At 37.3% G+C, this 19,850-nt stretch overlaps 2 protein-coding genes across 2 annotated transcripts in view; one reads left to right on the top strand and one right to left on the bottom strand.

Moving 5' to 3' along the window:
* The window catches only part of LOC103709893 (vacuolar sorting protein 18), a 44,307-nt gene extending 29,603 nt beyond the window's left edge, over positions 1 to 14,704 (top strand). Inside the window, exons 17-23 of the mRNA XM_008795418.3 lie at positions 3,492 to 3,597; positions 8,820 to 9,008; positions 11,208 to 11,435; positions 12,284 to 12,439; positions 13,238 to 13,399; positions 14,130 to 14,246; positions 14,336 to 14,704. Of these exons, the coding sequence (XP_008793640.2) occupies positions 3,492 to 3,597; positions 8,820 to 9,008; positions 11,208 to 11,435; positions 12,284 to 12,439; positions 13,238 to 13,399; positions 14,130 to 14,246; positions 14,336 to 14,506 (1,129 nt within the window). The 3' untranslated portion in view covers positions 14,507 to 14,704. The remainder of the gene's footprint in view (positions 1 to 3,491; positions 3,598 to 8,819; positions 9,009 to 11,207; positions 11,436 to 12,283; positions 12,440 to 13,237; positions 13,400 to 14,129; positions 14,247 to 14,335) is intronic.
* On the bottom strand, positions 14,364 to 19,299 carry LOC103709892 (sugar transport protein MST6-like). The gene is made up of 4 exons (XM_008795416.4): positions 19,055 to 19,299; positions 18,625 to 18,947; positions 17,099 to 17,728; positions 14,364 to 16,692 (listed from the first exon to the last, which is right to left on the bottom strand). The coding sequence occupies exons 1-4, from the start codon at positions 19,185 to 19,187 to the stop codon at positions 16,252 to 16,254; spliced, it is 1,527 nt and encodes a 508-aa protein (XP_008793638.1). The 5' UTR covers positions 19,188 to 19,299; the 3' UTR covers positions 14,364 to 16,251.
* Positions 19,300 to 19,850: the final 551 nt, after the last annotated feature.

Below are 19,850 nucleotides of genomic sequence, written 5' to 3'. Positions count from 1 at the left end.
TTATGTGAAAGGTTGAAAAGCATAGATAACAAACCAAGGATTTAAAAATTAAGGTATGGATGTGCACCTCTCACTTACCAGTATTATATGTATCAAGATCAATGTCTGCGAACCAGTATCGGTAGGTGTACTGGTACGGCCCGAATCGGTACCACTGGTTCGCGCGCGTTGTGGTCATTGAAGGCATACCGCTCGGTTCCGGCCCTTATGGGTCAGAACCGTTTTCCACCACCGTATTGAACCGGTCTGGTACGTGCTGAACTAGCCGGTACGGCCGGTTCAACATACCATGATCAGAATACAGTGCAGCACAACTGGATCAAATGAACAATACAGGTCTGTAAACCGTTAGTTCACAGTTTGAATGGGGTGATAGGGCCAGTTCGGAGTGACATGGTTTGGTAGATGCAGTCAATGCTGGGTCTAGGGCATACAAAGGGTATTTGCACTTGTCCATGTTTAGTACATTTGATACTCGTAATCCTTGTAACAGACCTTTGACCATAGTCATTTATGTCTTGACTACAAAAGCCAGCAATGGAATTTACTCTAGTAAAAATAAACTGTCCATTTCAATCTGATTAAGTCAGGTTAGTGATGGCTGAGAATTAAAGGAAAATTCGATACATTGAATAGTAAGGAGACATGAAAATAATATTGTTAGGTTGAGGGAAGGCAGAAAATGAAGGGCGATTTAGGGCTGAAATTTTAAACTAAATGATCTGATAGTGGCATTGCATTGTTTACAAGTCTTTTGCATAACATGATCCGTATTAAGACATCTTGGCTTAAAATTTTGCTTTCCTTCTTTCCCAAGTACGTTTGAGCTTTCTTGATAATTTGGAGTTATTCAGGGATTCCCAAATTACTCAAGAAAATGTTCCTAGGTTAGTAAATGGGTCTGTTTATTGAAGTGTAATTTCTGGTAGAATAAAGATTTATTGCCTTGCTAGATGCATAGTATTGTATTATGTATGGTATGCTAGTACAGGACGTACCGTACCAGTTCGGTGCCGATACATGGTACGGGAGGCGTACCAACAGTCAGTACGCCAAATAGGCTCCCGTACCAGTACCGACATATTGATCAGGTGGCACTGGCACAGGGCCCAGTAACGAGACGATGTACCTTAGTATTATGTCTAGATATTGACTTGTATAAGAAATAATGTAGTTTTTTTATCTATTTGAATATTTTAATTAAGGCTTGATACATTTGATTGTTTAGAATTTGGCTTATAGATATCAATAGTCTAGAGTGCTATTAGGCTTTATCCATTGTATGTCCTTTAAGGTTCGCTGTCTCGGTACCAGATTCCATACCGGTACCATACTAGCACAGTATCAGTATGGTACGGTATGCTCCGTATTGCCTGGTTCGGGCCAGTACGACGAACCATGATGTCCTTATATATGCAACCAAGCAAGGTTATGCGCATAATAGACTATCGAATTCTTGAATGATCAACTTCTTCCGTTGTGAACATAGTTTGTGCGATACTAAGATCTCTTGATGAGGTATTGTTTGAGAGCTTGGTTTTAGACATTCAACATGCTTTAGAAGACAGTTGAGACTTGAGACCCTTTGATGATCTGCTTGATTCTCTCTTTTACCTTGGGCTGTGTGATAAGTAGTAGTAATAATAATAAGGGTTTAAGTCTTGATATAGGGACGAGTATTGTTCTAGGGCCAGGCCACACACTACCAAGATGCTCCTATCCTAACACTTGGAAAAGGTTGCATCTAAGTGATTCATTTCGATGTCCTTTTTTTTATTTTTTTAATCGTTTAGAGGTTTTTAGAGTTTGTCAAAATTTAGAATTTAGGTTAGGTCTTTTGAGCCAGTGATTGGGTCTATGGTGCCTATATCGGTACTAGTACCATTGGATTGGAAAAAAGTATTTTTAAAAATAACAATAAATTTAAATGAAACATCAATAGTCAATCATATCATGAGGTAAATGATCATGAATTTAAATAAAAAACAAGAAAGCCTCTAAACATCCATTAAAAACAAGAAAGAAGAGAGAAAAAAAGGGCATCCTAGTGAAAAACAAGTTGCCAGGCCATTCCAGTTGTTGGGACACATCAGTCCCAATCTATCCGTGGTGAGGACGGACCAGGACAGATTGGGATGGCCTAGTTTGGAGATACCTAGGGTATTGCCCCTATCTTGGTATTCTCTCTCTCTCTCTACTATGATGGGGGATGGTTAGGATGGACTGGGTCTTCAACCCTTGAATAATATAGATTCCCTATAATCTAGCTTGTCTTTGAACAAGAGTTTAGTTTAAGGCCTCTTAGACTTAGAGATCTCTCTAGTTCTCTTACATAACATATAGATCAAAGCTTTTTCTCTGCCAATGATTTTGTGTGGTCCCTTGTACTTAGACATTCTGTTGAGTAACTACTACCGTCTATGTTGCATCATCTTGTGAATCTAATCGGTCTTCATTTAGCAAAGCTACATTTGTTGTGTTTTCATATTTTAATCCATGCCTACCTCCAAATAACCAAGCCAGAAAATCAAGTTACAGAAATTAACGTGACAAGGGTAATTTTGTTAATTTCACTTTATAACAATTTTGCATGAACTTAGGCAAACATTGGAATCTAAAAGTTGAGAATAGAGGAAAAAGTTGAATAGTGGGATCTTCTGGGTGAATGGTAGAGTTCAATGAAGGATGTGTTCAGAATATTACAGATTATTTATAGTAATTTCTGGTTACTTTTCAAAATTTCATATTTGCCGTTGTTACTTGTTGATTCTTTGATAATTTTCGGAAGAAAAATTAGGAATAAGCATTTTTTTTTTGTTATTTTTGTGGTGTAATTGATATTTGAACCTTCAAGGTTGACAATTGTCAATAGTTTTTTGAAATTAAATGTTGAGGTATCCCAAAATGCAGAAAAAGATTTCTCTTTAGTTTGCTACTTCAGAAATGAAGTGTGAAACTTGCTTTAGGGTGCCTTTGATATTGTCTATGGTCTCTATGCCAAAAATTGATGTTTTGAAATCTCAAATTGACATAAAAAGGGTAAGAAAGAATCTTGTCAATTTTGGCTGCCCAAGTTGAATTTTGTCACCTGTCAGTTACTAATATCGTCTGAACTCTGAACTATTCTTATATTACAAAACCTGAAGATGGCTTAGCTATTTAACATTCTTTTTTTGATCAAAGAAAAACACACACACACATACAGAGGTTTAAGAGGCCTAAAGCACTCCATCATTTGCTTTGTTTTCAAAATCATGGAAGCCTCATATTGTTGTTGGTAAGCTTAAGCCAAGATTCTGTACCACATAATATGTAAAAAGACTTATACGATTGTTGCACCACTACAGACACAAAGGGAGGTGCTTCCTCCATTTTCCTCTTTCAAAAGTTGCAAACCTGAAAGCTTTATTCTTCTATACTTGATTTTGTAAACTAACTTTCCTTGAAATTATTTGTTGCTATGGTTCTAAATAACAATTTACTGGATGCAGGAATGAAACACATGAAGTCATCAAGTATTTGGAATTCTGTGTCCGTCATTTGCATAATGAGGATCCTGGAGTGCACAATTTGTTGCTTTCCTTGTACGCCAAGCAGGTTAGATATATCATTATAGTTGCTAATTCATTGGATAGCTTTTTAGCTCCTTATTTCACCTTGTTTATATCCATAAAAACAAATTGCATGTTCTGTTTCTCTAGACTGCATTTCAATATATGTTCTTTTGGTCTTGGTGTAGTTTCAGACATACTGGTTCTTTTTTATTATTTTATATAAAGCATGAGAAAAAAGAGAAATATCTCTTTTGTTGTGCTTGGACACGCTAGAAGATGAAGTTAAGAAAGCCCTATTACGGAAATGGAGAGAATTTGCGGTGCATCTTTGAGGGATTTAAGCTTTTTAGCATGCAATTTCAAACAAGATGCTTCCTTAAATGTAAGAAATGGCGGAAGTGGATTTCTGTTAGAAAATATCATTTCTGAATCAAAGATTTGTTGGCTTCGACATCTCATATTGTTCTTACTCTTATGTCCCTAGAGTTTCTAGTTATGTGGTCAACCATCTGCTGAGCAACGTCAATTAATTTATATCTTATTTCTTAATGAAAACCCACAATCTCTCTTTATCTCTTGTCAGCTTTTTTTAGATTTGAAACAGAAGGCAGAGTCTAGCCCAATTTATAAAAGAACTGCCCCTGGCCCACTACCATAGCCATTGACTCCCTTGTGCTGTCTTTCCTCTTTGAGACCTGAAACCCCTCAAAACCCAAACCCCCTCTCATTTTTAATCTCACTATTGCCCTTCGATAACAACATTAATTCTAACTAGATTTTACCTGAAGAGCTCGAGGGGGATTTTGCAAAAGAATACAAGATTTTGTAAAGTATAGATGATATTACTACTTGCAATGTCGATACTCTTTGTTTTTCTTTATGCAACCTTCTATGATTTTATGCTACCAAAGGGAATTTGTGCCCCTGATGTGCTGCTATACCTGCCCATGGCTTTAGCCGGTTTATGCAGTACAAACAGAATTTCTTCAACTTACATTTAAAATTTGTGGAAACAATGTTCAGAATTTTTGCAATTTTTTTTATAATATTACCTTGTTCACATTGTGGAATTGATTTTCAATACTTGTGCAAGTTCTATTATAGAACTGTGCAAGTATGGGAGGGGGCATTTCTGTCTGATGGACAAAAAAATTATTGAAGTTCCAAGAAGAAATTTGCAATTAGTATATCTTCCATTATTATTAAACCCAAACTCATATAGGCAAAATGATATTTGATTTGACTACAAGGTATTAGAATTAAAATAATTTAGTTTTATAGAACATATGTCAAGTCATTAATTATTAACATAATGTGCATAAACACTTGCATTATAACTAGTATTACTGAAGTGGAAAATGACCAATTATATATTTCAGTATAAAAATTGGATTTGCAGTATTTCAATGAACATCAAGTTACTTGATAAAAGTTGAAGAAGCCTGTTATATCTCCAAGAAGTCAAGAAGCCAACTGGTACTGCCACTCAGATGTGGAATTACTTTTTCTTGGATGAATGTATCTCGAACATGGCAATTTTTTTAGGTCTTTCTATTAGAGATTTAGCTGCTGTAATTTCAGAAAATGTTAGCAGAACTGATATTTCTGATTATATTTTCACTTGACTTCTCGTTTAAGGTTTTCATTTTTTTGAAATCTAACTGAGAAATTGCCACAATCTACTATCTACTGCATGCAGCATCTTGGACTGATATGTCATTCTAAGATTTGCAATTATTTTGATGTTTGACCTGATGACAGATCATATTGCAAAGCACTGGCAAACCTTATTGCGAGATTAATTCTTGTTGCTCTGTATCCTCTTTATAAAAAGGTCCTAAAAGGTTGTTTTATATTTTTCTTTATTGTCTGTGAAGTCTTGGTCCAAATTCATTATAAGTATTTTGGAGGTCTTATTATTTTTGATTCTGGAGTGATATCATTGGATTAAAAAATAATGATTGCTTCAATGTATTGCTATGATTTCTTAATGTATACTATCTGTGAGTTGAGCATTTTTTTCATCTATTTCCTTGCTCTCTGATTAGTCAAAGCAGTAACTAGTAACTAGTAAGTAGTTATAGGAGAAAAAGTTAGCATCGATGAGCAACAGCCTGAGCCTTTAGAGGAGTTGGACCCCTCCAGTGCTTAGTATGTATACTAATTACCCTGAGTTTTACTATGACAATTGGCATCCTGGAAGGTGCATATGATTGAGGAACCTACAGTAGAGGACATCTTTAACATGTACATTTAAAAGTTTGTGTACTCCATCTACATTGATAACAGAGACTAGACTCCTAAATATGTTTCAGAATTTCAATTAATTGTGCAGGAGATATTCAAAAATCACTTAACTGTACTCTTGGTATTGATAACTTGCTTTCAACAGTAGTTGAAATGCTAAAATTGTACAGTGAATGTTCCTAGTTTTACTAGCACAACTATATATCGAGTGTCAGTATGCATAACTAACCCCCATATCGAGTGTCCTGACACTACTAGGATGGTACCGGTACAAAGTCTGGTACTGAAACGACCAACCTTGTGTATGATCATGTTCTCCATTGAAAACATTACCTTAAAGTCCAAGGTTCGCCGGACCGACCGTACCGATGTACCGGTGAGCACTGGTACCGGCACAGTACCGAATCGGAGACGCAAGCGTCTGCGGCCGCGTGCGTGTGGACGTCAAAAAAAAAAAGGAAAAAAGAATAAAAAAACCAATGCATTCGCGTGTATCTGCGGACGCGCGTGGACGGGTTAAATGTCACTATGTGGCATTTAATGGCCCACGCGGGCTGCCCGCGTGGGCGCGCTGCCCCGCGCAAGCACACCCACGCGGGGAACCGCGCGCGGGCGCGATTCTCTGCTGGAGAATCGGCCGTGGGCGTGGTTCCTGCGCGGGGAATCGCACACGGGCGTGCATTCTCCGCACGCGCGTCCGTGCGCGATTCCCAAAAAAAATCACTCCGCGCATTAAATGCCAAAAAAAATCACTCCGCGCATGAGGAAAATGCGTTTGGGCCGGTGTGAATCGGCCCGGTTTGCACCGATACAAGTATGGAACCAATCGGTTCCGACCTAGTTTGGGTTTGAACCGTTTTTTTATGCTGTTCAGGATGAACTGACCGGTTCCAGTCGGTTCAGCATACCTTGCCTTAAGCATTTGATTAGTGAGATGGTACCTATGATGCCATATCATACACTTTTTATCACAATGTTCCATGTTAGATCAATATGATGGATGCCTAAAGATGAGAAAGAATTCAAAGAACTCATGTAAAAAATATAATCCCACATTATAAATTTTTTGTTGGACCATGCTTGAGATGGTTCTAGGAGATTTGGAACTTGTGGTCATGTTATTGCAAAAGCAGATTGAGATTCTTGCAATTTTCTTGCTGTATCGTATTTTCTTTTTTGGTGAAATCTATTGAATTTGATGTGTTCTTCAAAGACTTTGAAAATATAATGTTGTTCATTTAGTTCAGAAATTTTGGCGGAGCCTTTTCTTCTATATGATCTTCTCTCTTTGCTGAGTTTTTTCATGATTAGGTGGTAGAAATACTAAAGAGCAATTTCAGTGGTGGCAATACTAAAGAGCAATTTCGTTTAGAAATTTCTGCTAATTTATAATTGTTTCCTGATTTCTGGTGATTTACTTTGGAATCAGACAGCAAATTAGATAAGAGACCTTTTCAATATTTCCTTATATCACCAATAAATGGGTGATTGGAAGCAGAATGGACATGCTGATGCATGGATCCCATGCTTGTAGAATCTGTACTATGAATTACTTGATTTGTATAGAAATTGGACAGCTATGAAACTTTTACTATTTTTTGAACAGTAACATGTTTAGGACAAACAACTTACTCTTTTTTACGCAGTTAAATGGTTTATTAAAAATCGTTATGTTTTCTTTTGCTATTCTATGAGATGATTTGCTTAAATTCTGTTATAGTGACAAGAAACTGAAATGCTTGTGGGGCCCACCTTTAGCGTATTAAACATTAAGAAGTTTTAACAGCTCTTACAAAATTTTACATGAAGAATAATCATTATTTGAATTATGTGTTACTTTATCTTTTCAGTTGCAAATTAAATTCATCCTTCATATCTAGGGTGTTTAATGAACTAAAGCATGAATAAGGAAAAGAAAAAACCATCCTTGCCCAAAGCTTTGACTCTTTTAAAAATCATGAATCACTAAAATCAGGAAAAGCGACTACATAGTACACAAAATTTGTAGAATAATGTAGCCCTAAAGATTTACTTACCTATATCCAGGACATGACTAAAACAGACTGTAGACTTAGCGAACATGCTCGAAGTTTCTAGATGATTTGCAGATTTGGTGAGAATACGAGGCACATTAAATCAGAATACAAGGACCCTTTGCTCAGAGTTCATCTGACCACATCTCAAATAATTAAGGTAGAAAATTCAGAGACTTAGGACAGGGTTACTTGCTGGTGCATTTTAGCAGCACCAACAGTTTGTATTGTTAAACATATTAAGTCAGATGGACAATTATCTTAGGAAAACAGTGCTTGACAGTTCATTTTTTTGCAGAACAATGATTTTTCTGTGAAAATATAATATTATACTCAAATTGAAGGATGAATTTCTTGGGCAACAGTACCTGACCGTGAATTTTCACTGTACCAACATTTTGTCCTTGCAGTAAAAAACATCAATTTTGAAGCAAAGGATGATTGCATTTCTTTTGTTGTGAACTACATTCTAATAAGTAATAACCAAAGTCATCTGCACATATCATTTTGTGAAATCTTAGATTATGCAAGTATCTTATTGCTTATATTCCAATTTTCAAAGTTTTCTGGCTCAGGCATTAGATGTAGGCTATCTTAAGCATCTCAATTCAATTTATCAATTTATGTTCAATTAGAACTTGTAACGGTCACATATATGACAAACATCTCCAACATGCCATATTGTGTTTTAGTATGTCTAGTTAAGAATTCATGTTTTAGGCATCTGACCTGTGAAGTGCTTGTGATCTTATATGTTTCATACATGCAGATGCAATTTTGATTGCTCTTCAAGCATCTTAATGTTTAGCTGTGAGCAAAGCTATTTCAGAAAAATTGCTGTGCATTATTTAATGTTGAAAACACGATACAGCAAAGCTATTTCATGTCTGATATCACTATAGTATTGCGTGTTTTGGTGTACAAATGGATGCCCAGTAATCATCTTCACTATATAACAGCAATTATTTTGTGATATTATGTTCAGGAAGATGAGAGTTCTCTATTGCGTTTTTTACAATGCAAGTTTGGTAAAGGACGAACTAGTGGCCCTGAGTTCTTTTATGATCCCAAATATGCATTGCGACTGTGCCTCAAGGAAAAACGTATGCGTGCTTGTGTTCATATATACAGCATGATGTCCATGCATGAAGAAGCTGTCGCCCTTGCATTGCAGGTAAAAATGATTGATGATTTTTTTTTCTTTATAAAATTCTTTATCACTTCAATGTAATTCTCTTATGTAGTAATTTGAATAATATCTGCCGGATATAAATGTCACTGCATTATTCGGTGTCTTTCCTGAATATTTCAGGAAAGATTACCAACATAAAACATGCATCGGTTAGCAGATATTCTAGTATTAACTGCATCACATGTGATAACAGCATGGTATAATTAAATGTCTTTAATACTATTTGACCAATATATTCTAGGGCATTTGTTTGATATGTTTTCATTTAGTTTGGCTTATTTTCACCTTTCGTATGGGAGTGTTTCAACCTACTTAATTAGTCACATGCCTGTCACATGACAACTTGAGTGATTTGGCATCTTATTTGATGTCCCTAGGTTAATAGAAAAAGGAGATATGGAAATCCAAGAGATTGAAGGGTGGCTGGGGATTCTTACCAGTTGAAGGTTCCTGTAACGGCAATCTTCACCTGGGCTTCCCCTTTTAGTTTTTCCTTTCTTGGCTGTTGGTGATGTACCATGTTGTTCCATGCCATATACATATCATGCCAATAATGTATCAGTGCGAGACAAGGATATGTACCTCTATATTGTATATGCTAGTTCCTGCCAGTCCATATTAATCATTGATGATCTGGCACACACTAGTATTGACCGTTGGGGGCCAGAATTGGTTTTCATGAGCCTTAAAACGTGGTTGAGCATGTGACTAGACAGCTCCACATGGCATAATACATATTATGCTAGGGCTTGACCAACACAAGCACAGAACAAAGTAATCAAATCCCTGTCACTACCTTGGTCACTTTTGCACATCCTTTTCCTTTTATCTGCCATGCCTTTTCTCTTGATCTTGTCCTTTCTTCCTTTCCTCTCTCGCTTGCCCCCCTGCACTGCTAGATCATCCATATTTGTGAATCATAGTCTCTTTTGGAATCCTTGTAGCCTACTTGATGGGCTTCTAGGGCTGATACAGAAATATGGTTTACTGAAATATTTGATCACATGCGGCCGCTTTTGTCATTCATTTTCCAAATGGTATTCTTTTTATGAGCCTTGACTACAAATGTAATGCAACCGCGCATGCCCTAGACTAGTTGTTTTACTATTTAATTTAGATTCATACTTCCTTTCATTCAAGTGCGTCCCACTATTTATTCAGATTTCTTCATTCTGATTGTGGATTATTATTATTAGTAATTTGTGTTTCAAATGTGATTATATTATTTAATTGTTTTTGATTTGTTTTAGAACTAGGATGGAGAAATTCCAGCTGAAATCCGAGTGAGGGCAGGACTTGAATCTAGGTCCTTGGTACCAACCCTCATTTGTTTTTGAAAATTAATTTGATAGGAGCCGCATCTGGACTGCGGGTTTTGTTATATATCTTTACTATAATCGGATTGGTTTCTAATATTTTACTGAGCTAAAAATCAGATCTTGTGCTAGAGAATTCTTCAGAACTAAAAAGTGTTTATTAATTAACCTAGAAATTAGAACGAATCAGTCTTTAGAGCAAAAAACTGATTAGGTTGCAAGAGTAATAGTATTTGTGAGTACTGAGCTATACCGAACGTGTATCCCTAATCTCAAATCTCTAACCCATTTCATAGGCTAGACCTTTTAAGCTGGTTGGTCTAGCCTAGATTATGGGACCTGGATCTAGATACTCATCCGCATCCTCTAACTAATTATAGTAGAAGGTAACTGTGATTTGGTGCACTTATTAATATTGCCTTTTACATAGGCCATAATCTTTTTATTAATTTGATGCACTTAATAGATTTCGGGACCTGGGGATGCTCTATGGTAACTGGAAAAAAAAATATGATTCTACTGATTAGTTTTCTCTGGTTCACTACTTTTCAGATTTTTTTGACACTGCTTATTAAATCATGCAATATATCTAGTACTAACTACTTTCTGGTTTAGGTTATAGAGGATGATAGTTGTGTATGTATATTATGCATGAGAACACAGAAGTCTTGCAGTAAAAATCACTGACATGTTTCTGATGCTATTGTACTTGTCCTTGCTGATATTATATGTTTCTTGTAAGTTTTGAAACTGCATTATCATTGTTTGAGGCAGCACTGTGATGACTTATTTTGTGGACGGCATTATAAGATTTTATGCTTCCTCCTAGATATTAATTATGTTTGAATGGATGACTTTCTACTAGGTAGACCCAGAACTTGCTATGGCGGAAGCAGACAAGGTTGAAGATGATGAGGATCTAAGGAAGAAGCTATGGCTTATGGTGGCAAAGCATGTAATTGAGCAAGAAAAAGGAGTTAAAAGGGAGAATATAAGGAAGGCAATAGCATTTCTCAAGGAAACTGATGGCCTGCTGAAGATTGAGGACATTTTGCCATTCTTTCCAGACTTTGCACTGATTGATGACTTCAAAGTAAAATTCTTTTGACTGTGCTTCAAGCATTCTAATTTCCGATGATTATTTGCTACTTTAGACATGATGAGGAAAAAAAGAAAGCATGTTACAGCTGCATTTTTAGAGGAAATCTAATTATAATCTTTTAAGAATTTCAAAAAAAAAACTCTGATCAAACCTTGACTGTAAATCCATTTAAAAAGCAATTTAATGACTAAATATCCAAAATATACCAAAATGTATGCTCCACATCATTTCTGCATAAATAAATAGATGAAAATTTATTCTTTTAATTAACATGGCAATTTATTCCAAAATAGCTCTTTTAATTCTGTTAACATTGTCATGGATAGTTTTGGAATCTGTACCCCTGTAAAACTCGGGCCTAAGTGGCCTGTAACCTGGAATCACCCAGTTAAAGTCCTTTGCGACATTAATGTCCAAGGTTTTTTCCTGCAACAGTATATTGTTTACAGCATTTCTGTTCACGGTATTTTGTGTTATATGCAAGCATGCTTGCTGCTTAAGTTTCCATAGTAGAATAATTGAATTTGCAAGTTACTCCACTGTATATCTGCACATGGAATAGACATGTTTAACAGGATCATGCTGCACTGGAAGCCAGTGAAACCTCAGCTGGTCCTATCCTTGACTGACTCTGCTTTCCTTTATAAAATATGTAAATCAAGCATTATGTATTTATGAGTTTGAAGTCTTTGTAGTCTACTTCGTGCAGGTTTAATGCAATACATAAGATTTAAGACTCAAATACTTGCTTTTTTTGTGGAAAAATTCTTATATATTGTGAGGACTTGCTAATTGTTACTTAGCAACCTAACATTTAAAATTTATTTGGTATATTATAGGAAGCTATCTGCACATCCTTGGAGGACTACAACAGGCAGATCGAGCAACTGAAACAGGAGATGAACGATGCTACACATGGGGCTGACAACATAAGGAATGATATCAGTGCCCTTGCTCAAAGATTTGCTGTTATTGATCGTGATGCAGAATGCGGGGTACTGGTCCATGGGATGAATTGACATTGTTTTCCTTTTTATCCTACAAAATGTTCTTTTATTTGGAAAAAAATCCTCCCACTGTTGTGATTATTTTGTCTTAAACAGTAACTATTGTTTCAGATGTCTGTGTTCACTTAAACATATTAGTTGTACCTAAACTAACAGAAAGTTCAGCAATTTTGAAGGTTAGTCTTGATGGCTAGCCAAGGACATTGCAACATAAATGGAAAATTTGAAATCCTGGTTTACTGTACCGACCAACCCATACGGCCTACTGGTAAGGTATCGGTACAATACAGGAGTTCATTACAGTACCGTACTCACACATGGTACTGCTTCTATCTCATCTCTAGCAGCATGCCATATATCAGTATGGGAGAGACTATAACAGTCCATACTATATTAGTAAGGTACTGATATAGTATCTGGTACTAGTACAACAAATTTCGGTTGAAACTAATCCTGATTATGTATTTCATGTTAAGACCTAATCACTGTGGCTTATTGCTTTTGCATTTTGTGCTTGATTGATTACATGGTTTCCTGATGCCCACTTAAGATATGGTCAATTCTCATTGATATGGGAAAAGGGATTTGCTTTCTGCCATCAAAGTTTATTTGGATTTTTTTTTTGTTTTTTTTCTTCCTTGAAATTATATTTTATAGGCATGTATGTTGAAAGCTTATGCTTTGTTTTAACTTTTAAGTTCAAAAAATCATTATTTTCTTGCACCAAGACAATCCTGATGCATTTGCGATGTTCTTACCTACCCTTTTTCTCTATTATGTTATTAGGGTTGCAAACGCAGAATATTAACATCTGGTGCAACACAACGATTAGCAAGAGGTTATACATCAGTTGGACCTATGGCCCCATTTTATGTCTTTCCTTGTGGGCATACCTTTCATGCTCGATGTCTGATTGCTCATGTTACTCAATACACAAGCCAGACTCAGGTAAGTCACAAGTTGCCTTGGTTCTGTTTCTATGATTACTAAGTTATGATGTTTTCTTGTGAAAGTTCTTAAAAAATTATGTTACTATAAATCTTTTGGAAAAGATCCTTATTAGTAATAGGTTGGATATCCTGAAGCTTGTATGGCAACAAATATTAATTTAGAAAATATTGAATAAAATTCATTGAAGATGCCACTGTTACGTGAGTGAACATCTTCCGCAAAGCAATTTCACAAATGTCCCCCATACAATTGGCAAGACATTTTTACCCTCCCTAAAATGATGCAGTAACCGGGCATTAATAAGATGGCTGCAGACTTCAGTTTTTGTACAAATAAAGGTACTTCCAGTGTTCCTCATGTACAAATAAATGTTCAAATAAATGGCTGCAGACTTCTGATACTTCCTTTCTTGGGTCGCTCTGTTATTTCAGTAATTATTTCTGGTCTACCAATCTGAGCATAGTTATCATCTCTGCCAGCAATTACTGTAATAATAATAATTCCCTGTAAAAGTCTTTCAAATTTTGCGCTTGTATTACAAATATCTAAACCATCTGTGTTTATTCTGTTCAGCCTCATCTAATTCATTTTTTCTGAAAAATAGACGACCTAGTTTTCTTGCATCGCATGCTTTTTTCTCCCTGGTGGAGATACAACATTCTCTGAAGAATAAGAATGCAACAATAATCCTGCTTTCTTTAAACCATTTATTATATGTTTGATGTAGGTTGAATATATACTGGACCTTCAGAAGCAGCTCAGTTTACTTGGGGATAAAGCAACAAAGGAATCAAATGGCAGTGCAAATGGTGAATCCATCACGAGCACGACGCCTATAGATAAGGTAAGTATGATATGAACCTTATGTAATATTCGTGGTGATTGTTGAGTTATTGCTACATTGACATGCATATACTTGAATTTCTGGGACAGCTGCGGTCACAGCTGGATGATGCTATAGCCAGTGAGTGCCCATTCTGTGGGGACCTAATGATCCGGGAGATCTCATTGCCTTTCATCCTGCCTGAAGAGGCTGATCAAATGGCTTCGTGGGAGATCAAGCCTCAGGTTGCAACTCAAAAAATTCTGCCAATGACCATATGATCTTTGGATTTGGACTGCAGTATCAATATTTTAAACTGTACGGCTAACCATTTTCTCAGTAGGCATGTAAACTCATGTTCTTGTATGTGCAACTAATTGGATGTACATTTTGGTTTGGTCATATTCTTTCTCAGTTTTCCATATTACCAGGCATCTTTTGAGATCTTTTGAAATCAAACGTTTCTATGGTTAGCAGAACCTGATAAAATTGCAGTATCTAGGGTTGGGCCTGGATTTACTGGATGTTTAAATTTATTAGCATAAAATTCAACATCAGGAACTCAATCGCCGTTCTTTATGTTATTCATGGAGCTGGCCCTAGGCGATCTCTTACAATTAACCATGGCTTTAGGAAATAGCCCTAGTGAATGTGATTAGAGGCAATAACTAGTGTGGAGCCTCACCTTGGGTTTCGAGGTGGTGAGACTACTGTTTAAATTCAGAGTATTTGGTTTACTGTAATATATTGTTAACAACCACCACTATTTGAATCAGGAAACTGGCCCTTTTGATCATGTGCAGCATGATGGTCAATTCTTATGAAGTCGCAATACTTTGAGGTCTTACGAAGTTTCGGCTATGATTTAAATGATAATCTTAAGGTTTCACTTTGGTCGTCTTGAAACTTTGGAAAAGGAGCTTGTTCTCCAAAAGAAAAAGAAAGGGAAAATCTGGTCAAATTTGTAAAATCCAGTATTGCAGCTGTAATACTGCAGATCGATCTCTCTCATTTCTCACAACTATTTCTGTTTCAAACTATCTTGGTGGAATTTCTAATAAACGAAATGTGCATCCATAGTCTGAGGCATTGCAAACAGCTACATATCGTCAGCATAACCACTTGTGGAGCATGCGTTAATGGAAGACAAAGCCACTCCGCTGCAAGGAGGAAAATATTCATCCAAAAACGTGTTTGTAAAGAATCAGGAGAGGTGAGGTAATTAACTGTTGCATCATTGGCTATTATATTTATTTCCCTCCATTTTTTAAGCAAAATCTGAGATCAAAATGGGGTGAGTTAACCCATGGATGGGAGTCCTGGAAAACTAAAAACTATACAAGTTCACATTGGTAGACCATTATCATCTTCCAGAGGTTAGGACATGATTTACGTTTCTTCATGATCAAAGCCAGATTCAAGAGAGAACGAAATGAAATAAGAAGAAATGTGCATCAAGCAAAATGGAATAACAAGGAATGAAGACGAGTAGAAGGAGAAGAGAGTGGAGGAGGCTAAGATTTAAGATTCTTCTTGGGCATGATTTAATAGGATTATATAATTGTTCAATAGATACAAATTAACTGATTGTTTAAATAAACATTTAAAACTGATGGAAGCTAAATGGAGAAGTTAGATATATTAGTTCTAGTTGTTCTTGATCACAATTCTTGTACCCATGTTCATGTCAGTTTTCATTTACACGACCTTGTTCTGTCCTATCAAACGAGGCAATGTTCGTCAACAATCAACTAATTGACCTTGAAATAATATCAATTAGAGATTAAAAACAGATGGCCGTTACAATTGGCCATCATTACACAAATACTCTGAATGCTAACCTATAAACAATCATGGTCCACGAAAAACCTAAAAATTTATCGATCTGACATCAATAAAGAAAAAGGAAAAAGAAATCAGCAATCCCTACAACCTTAATGAATTACTGAGAGACCCAATGAAGACTTCTGACTGGTATTTTCCCAGGTTCAAATGCGACCACAGGTTAATCTACTATATAGAATGATCATTCCACAGAAGAGCCCTTTGATGCCTCGTCGACATACTTGGACCAGTACCAATGCTTCTTCCAAACGGTGTTCATCTCCTCGATAGGCACGTTCTTGGTTTCAGGTAGGAACATAGCAATAAAGATGGTCATAAGCAGTTCCCAGCCGGCAAAGAAAAAGAAGAGACCAAACTTCATGTGGCAAAGTAGAGGGAGGAAGATCTGGGCGATGACGAAGGTGAATAACATGTTGACGGCCACGGTGATACTCTGTGCTGCGGAACGAATCTCCAGAGGAAAAATCTCGCTAGGAACGAGCCATCCCAATGGGCCCCAAGACCAGGCATACCCACAGACAAAGAAACAAATGAAGAGTACCACAGCAGCGGCATATCCTTTAGATAGAACTGCAACGCCGCTGGTTCCGAATTTGATCCCAATGAGAACTCCGATAATAATCTAAACCACAAAAAAGAAGATGTTATGTTGCACCCACAAATAAAGATCAGGTTAGAATTTCACTTCAAACATTAACTATCCATCATAAGCGCCTTTTATCTTTAGAAACAAGAAGAGAATAAAAACAGTGTGCTCCCTTCTAAAAATCATATATTCCTATCTATCACTATTTATGTAAAAATTTACATGACTTAATGTATAATAACTAGAATTGGCACCATCATAAAAAACTATCAACAGATACTCATACGACTTGTCTTACAACCAAACTCAAAGTACAGGCACGCCTCCATTCCAGTGTGATTATTATATGAATATAATTATATATATATATATGTGAGCTCGAATCTTTGTAATTAAATTTGTTAGAGCATACGGTAGAGAAGATCGAAGCAGTAGAGAATACCTGACAGACGGTCATCTGAATACCACCCTCGATGAAGAGGACACGGCGACCAGCCCTGTCGACGCTGAAGATGGAGACGAGGGTGGCGAAGGCGTTCACAAGGCCAATGATGACGGAAGACATAAGAGAGGCATCAGCACCGAAGCCGATGGTCTTGAAGAGAACTGGGGCGTAAAACATGATAATATTCATCCCCGTCAGCTGCTGGAAGAAGGGAATGAGAATGGCCATGGTGACGTGGGGACGGTATCTCCTCTCCCGCAAGGTGGCCCATGGGTGCTTTATCAGCTTCGACTCCTCGCTCGCCGACACGAGATCGTCGTATTCCGCATCGACGTCGCTGGTGCCGCGAATCCTACGGAGCATGGCCCTGGCCTTCTCGCTGTGCCCGCGGTCGATGAGGGAGCTGGGAGTGTCGGGTAGCAGCAAGGAGCCGATGGCGATGGTGGCCGCAGGGACGGCGGCGAGCGCCAAGCTGACGCGCCAACCCCACCCACCCTTGATCTTGGAGGTGCCGTAGTTGACGAGGTTTGCTACGAAGATGCCGATCGTGATCATAAGCTGAAAGCCGATGTTAAGCATTCCGCGTAGCCTTGCTGGTGCCATCTCAGACAGATAGAGCGGTACCGCCTGTAGTAGGAAATCAAATGGTAGGACAAGATTTTTAGATCAAAGATGGTAGCTAGCCTTTTGATATAAAGTTATAATGTGAGCACGAACTGCTGGAATATTAAACTCAAAATCTTAGCAGAAGAATCCAGTATTATATTAGCGGTATAATATATATGAGCTTAAAAAGTCCATAAATGATGATGCACGTACGAGTTCCATTTTAGAATATTAAAATCTCATTACGAAAAATATATCACGCATGCACGTAATTTGGTAAAACTTGCAATTTTATTTAATTTATTCACATAGTAGTAGCAGCAGCAGCCGCCAAGCATGTGGAAAAAACAAAAATCGAGGCATAAAATTGCAGTCTTACTTGATTAAGGAATTAAAGAATGCAGCCATCTAGTGATAGAATATAATACAATGCATAAGTTATCGTATATGGCTAATGAAAAGTAGTAAAAGCTTCCCCCCCCCCCCCCCCCCCCCCCCCCCCAAAAAAAAAAAAAGTCATAAAAAGAACAAAATTATGAGTGGGATCACTCCTCGATCTCTTGATCTCGCTTTATCATCATACTTGATATTTGGCAGGTCCTTAGGAACTCTCTTTAGGATTAAGTTATCCACATTTAGTTAAGAAACAGGAGAAAATAAAACCATTTCACATGGATATGAAAGAATTAATCAAGACTGATGTAATGTTGCTATAATCTTTCTTTCTTAATTTCATATGCCACTTGCCAATTCAAAACAAAGAAAAGGTATGAAACCAATTCAAATAATAGATGAGGAGTTGGGACCCCACCCTAATGCATGTGGAATCCTCAAGTGTTTGTTGTATTTTGTTTTTCTAAGGGTAAAAAAAAAAAGAAGGTGTTCATTGCTTTCTCTTTAATGGTTATGTCTCTGACCTGGTTGGCAAATCCAACCCCAATACCGAGCAAGATCCGGCCGATGATCAGCATGGCGACATCCTTGGCCGCGCCATTAAGGACAGCACCAACAAGGAAGGTAAGCCCTCCTCCCAGCATCGACCACTTCCTTCCAAACACTCTTGTTGTGGTTGAAGCAAAGAATGAAGCAAGTAAAGCTGCCAAGTAAAGTGATGATGTGAAAGCGGTAAGCAGCTGGCTGTTGAACTCACAGTATTGGTTGGTACTCGAGTCTTCGGCCTGTTTTCTATAGACAGATGGAAAGAACTTGCTCAAGAATGAATCCATTGATGTCACTCCACCTATTGACAGTAGAAAAGAAAATATCAACTTATAAGACCATGAAATATATTGGAATGAGATATTAAAAGAGAAGATGTTGAGAGAGTAAAGCTCTTGCAAGATTTACCTGAAATTCCAATATCGTAGCCGAAGATGAGGCCTCCGGAGGAGGCCACGAGACAGCTCATGAAGACAAAGACAGTAATCTTCCCAGGGTACTCCTTCCCTTCACCCGTGGCTACATTCATAGCGCCTGCCATTGGAACAGATCTAAGGCTTCAGCAACACCACGAGTAGCCTTGCTTATTTGAGAGAGAGAGAGAGAGAGAGAGAGAGTCGAGGAGGCGAGCTATGAGGGAAGAAGCGAGGGCTTTGGAACGTGAAGTAGTGGAGGGGATTTTATTGGGGGATATGAAATGGGTATCGGATTGGATTTTTTTTTTTTTGAAACGGCTTGAAACTTCGTTAGCTGGCGAATCTAGGCTGCTTGTTGAGAAATATTTGGTAGGTGTTTCCCTTCCTAAACAACGGATGGACTTTCCATGAGCATATTTGTTATGGATTCCTGCGAGGAATGATATATCATCTAATCTGATCATCGAATAACGGTAGCAGTTGAAGGGTCTCGACCAGATAGCATTAGGATAGGGATGGATGGAGTAATAGGAAATGAGAGAGAGAGAGAGAGAGTTTTGGGTGAGCTTTTAGTTACCGTTAAGATCTCATACTTTTGGCGTCTTGTTATCCTTAACATATCTTATCCGCTTTTTCCCGGGAAAAAAAAGAAAAGAAAACGTAGCCTATCCGAATCATGTCACAGATTTCACAGTTAGGAACAGCTCAAGAAGTGGTTATTATTCGAAAACAACATCCAGAATTCGTCGAAGGAATTTGAATTAAAAAGTTACAAAATAACAAAGGAA

The sequence above is a fragment of the Phoenix dactylifera genome, chromosome 12 (assembly GCF_009389715.1).
Source record: "Phoenix dactylifera cultivar Barhee BC4 chromosome 12, palm_55x_up_171113_PBpolish2nd_filt_p, whole genome shotgun sequence".
Taxonomy (NCBI): domain Eukaryota; kingdom Viridiplantae; phylum Streptophyta; class Magnoliopsida; order Arecales; family Arecaceae; genus Phoenix; species Phoenix dactylifera.
The sequence above is the reverse complement of the archived record's forward strand: the minus strand, read 5'-3'. Positions and strand labels throughout refer to the sequence as shown.

Coding starts and splice junctions, on each gene's coding strand:
- LOC103709892 (XM_008795416.4), bottom strand. CDS start 19,187: ATGGCAGGCGCTATGAATGTAGCCACGGGTGAAGGGAAGGAGTACCCT. Junction 18,948..19,054: donor CTACGATATTGGAATTTCAG/GTAAATCTTGCA, acceptor TACTGTCAATAG/GTGGAGTGACATCAATGGAT. Junction 17,729..18,624: donor GGGTTGGATTTGCCAACCAG/GTCAGAGACATA, acceptor TTCCTACTACAG/GCGGTACCGCTCTATCTGTC.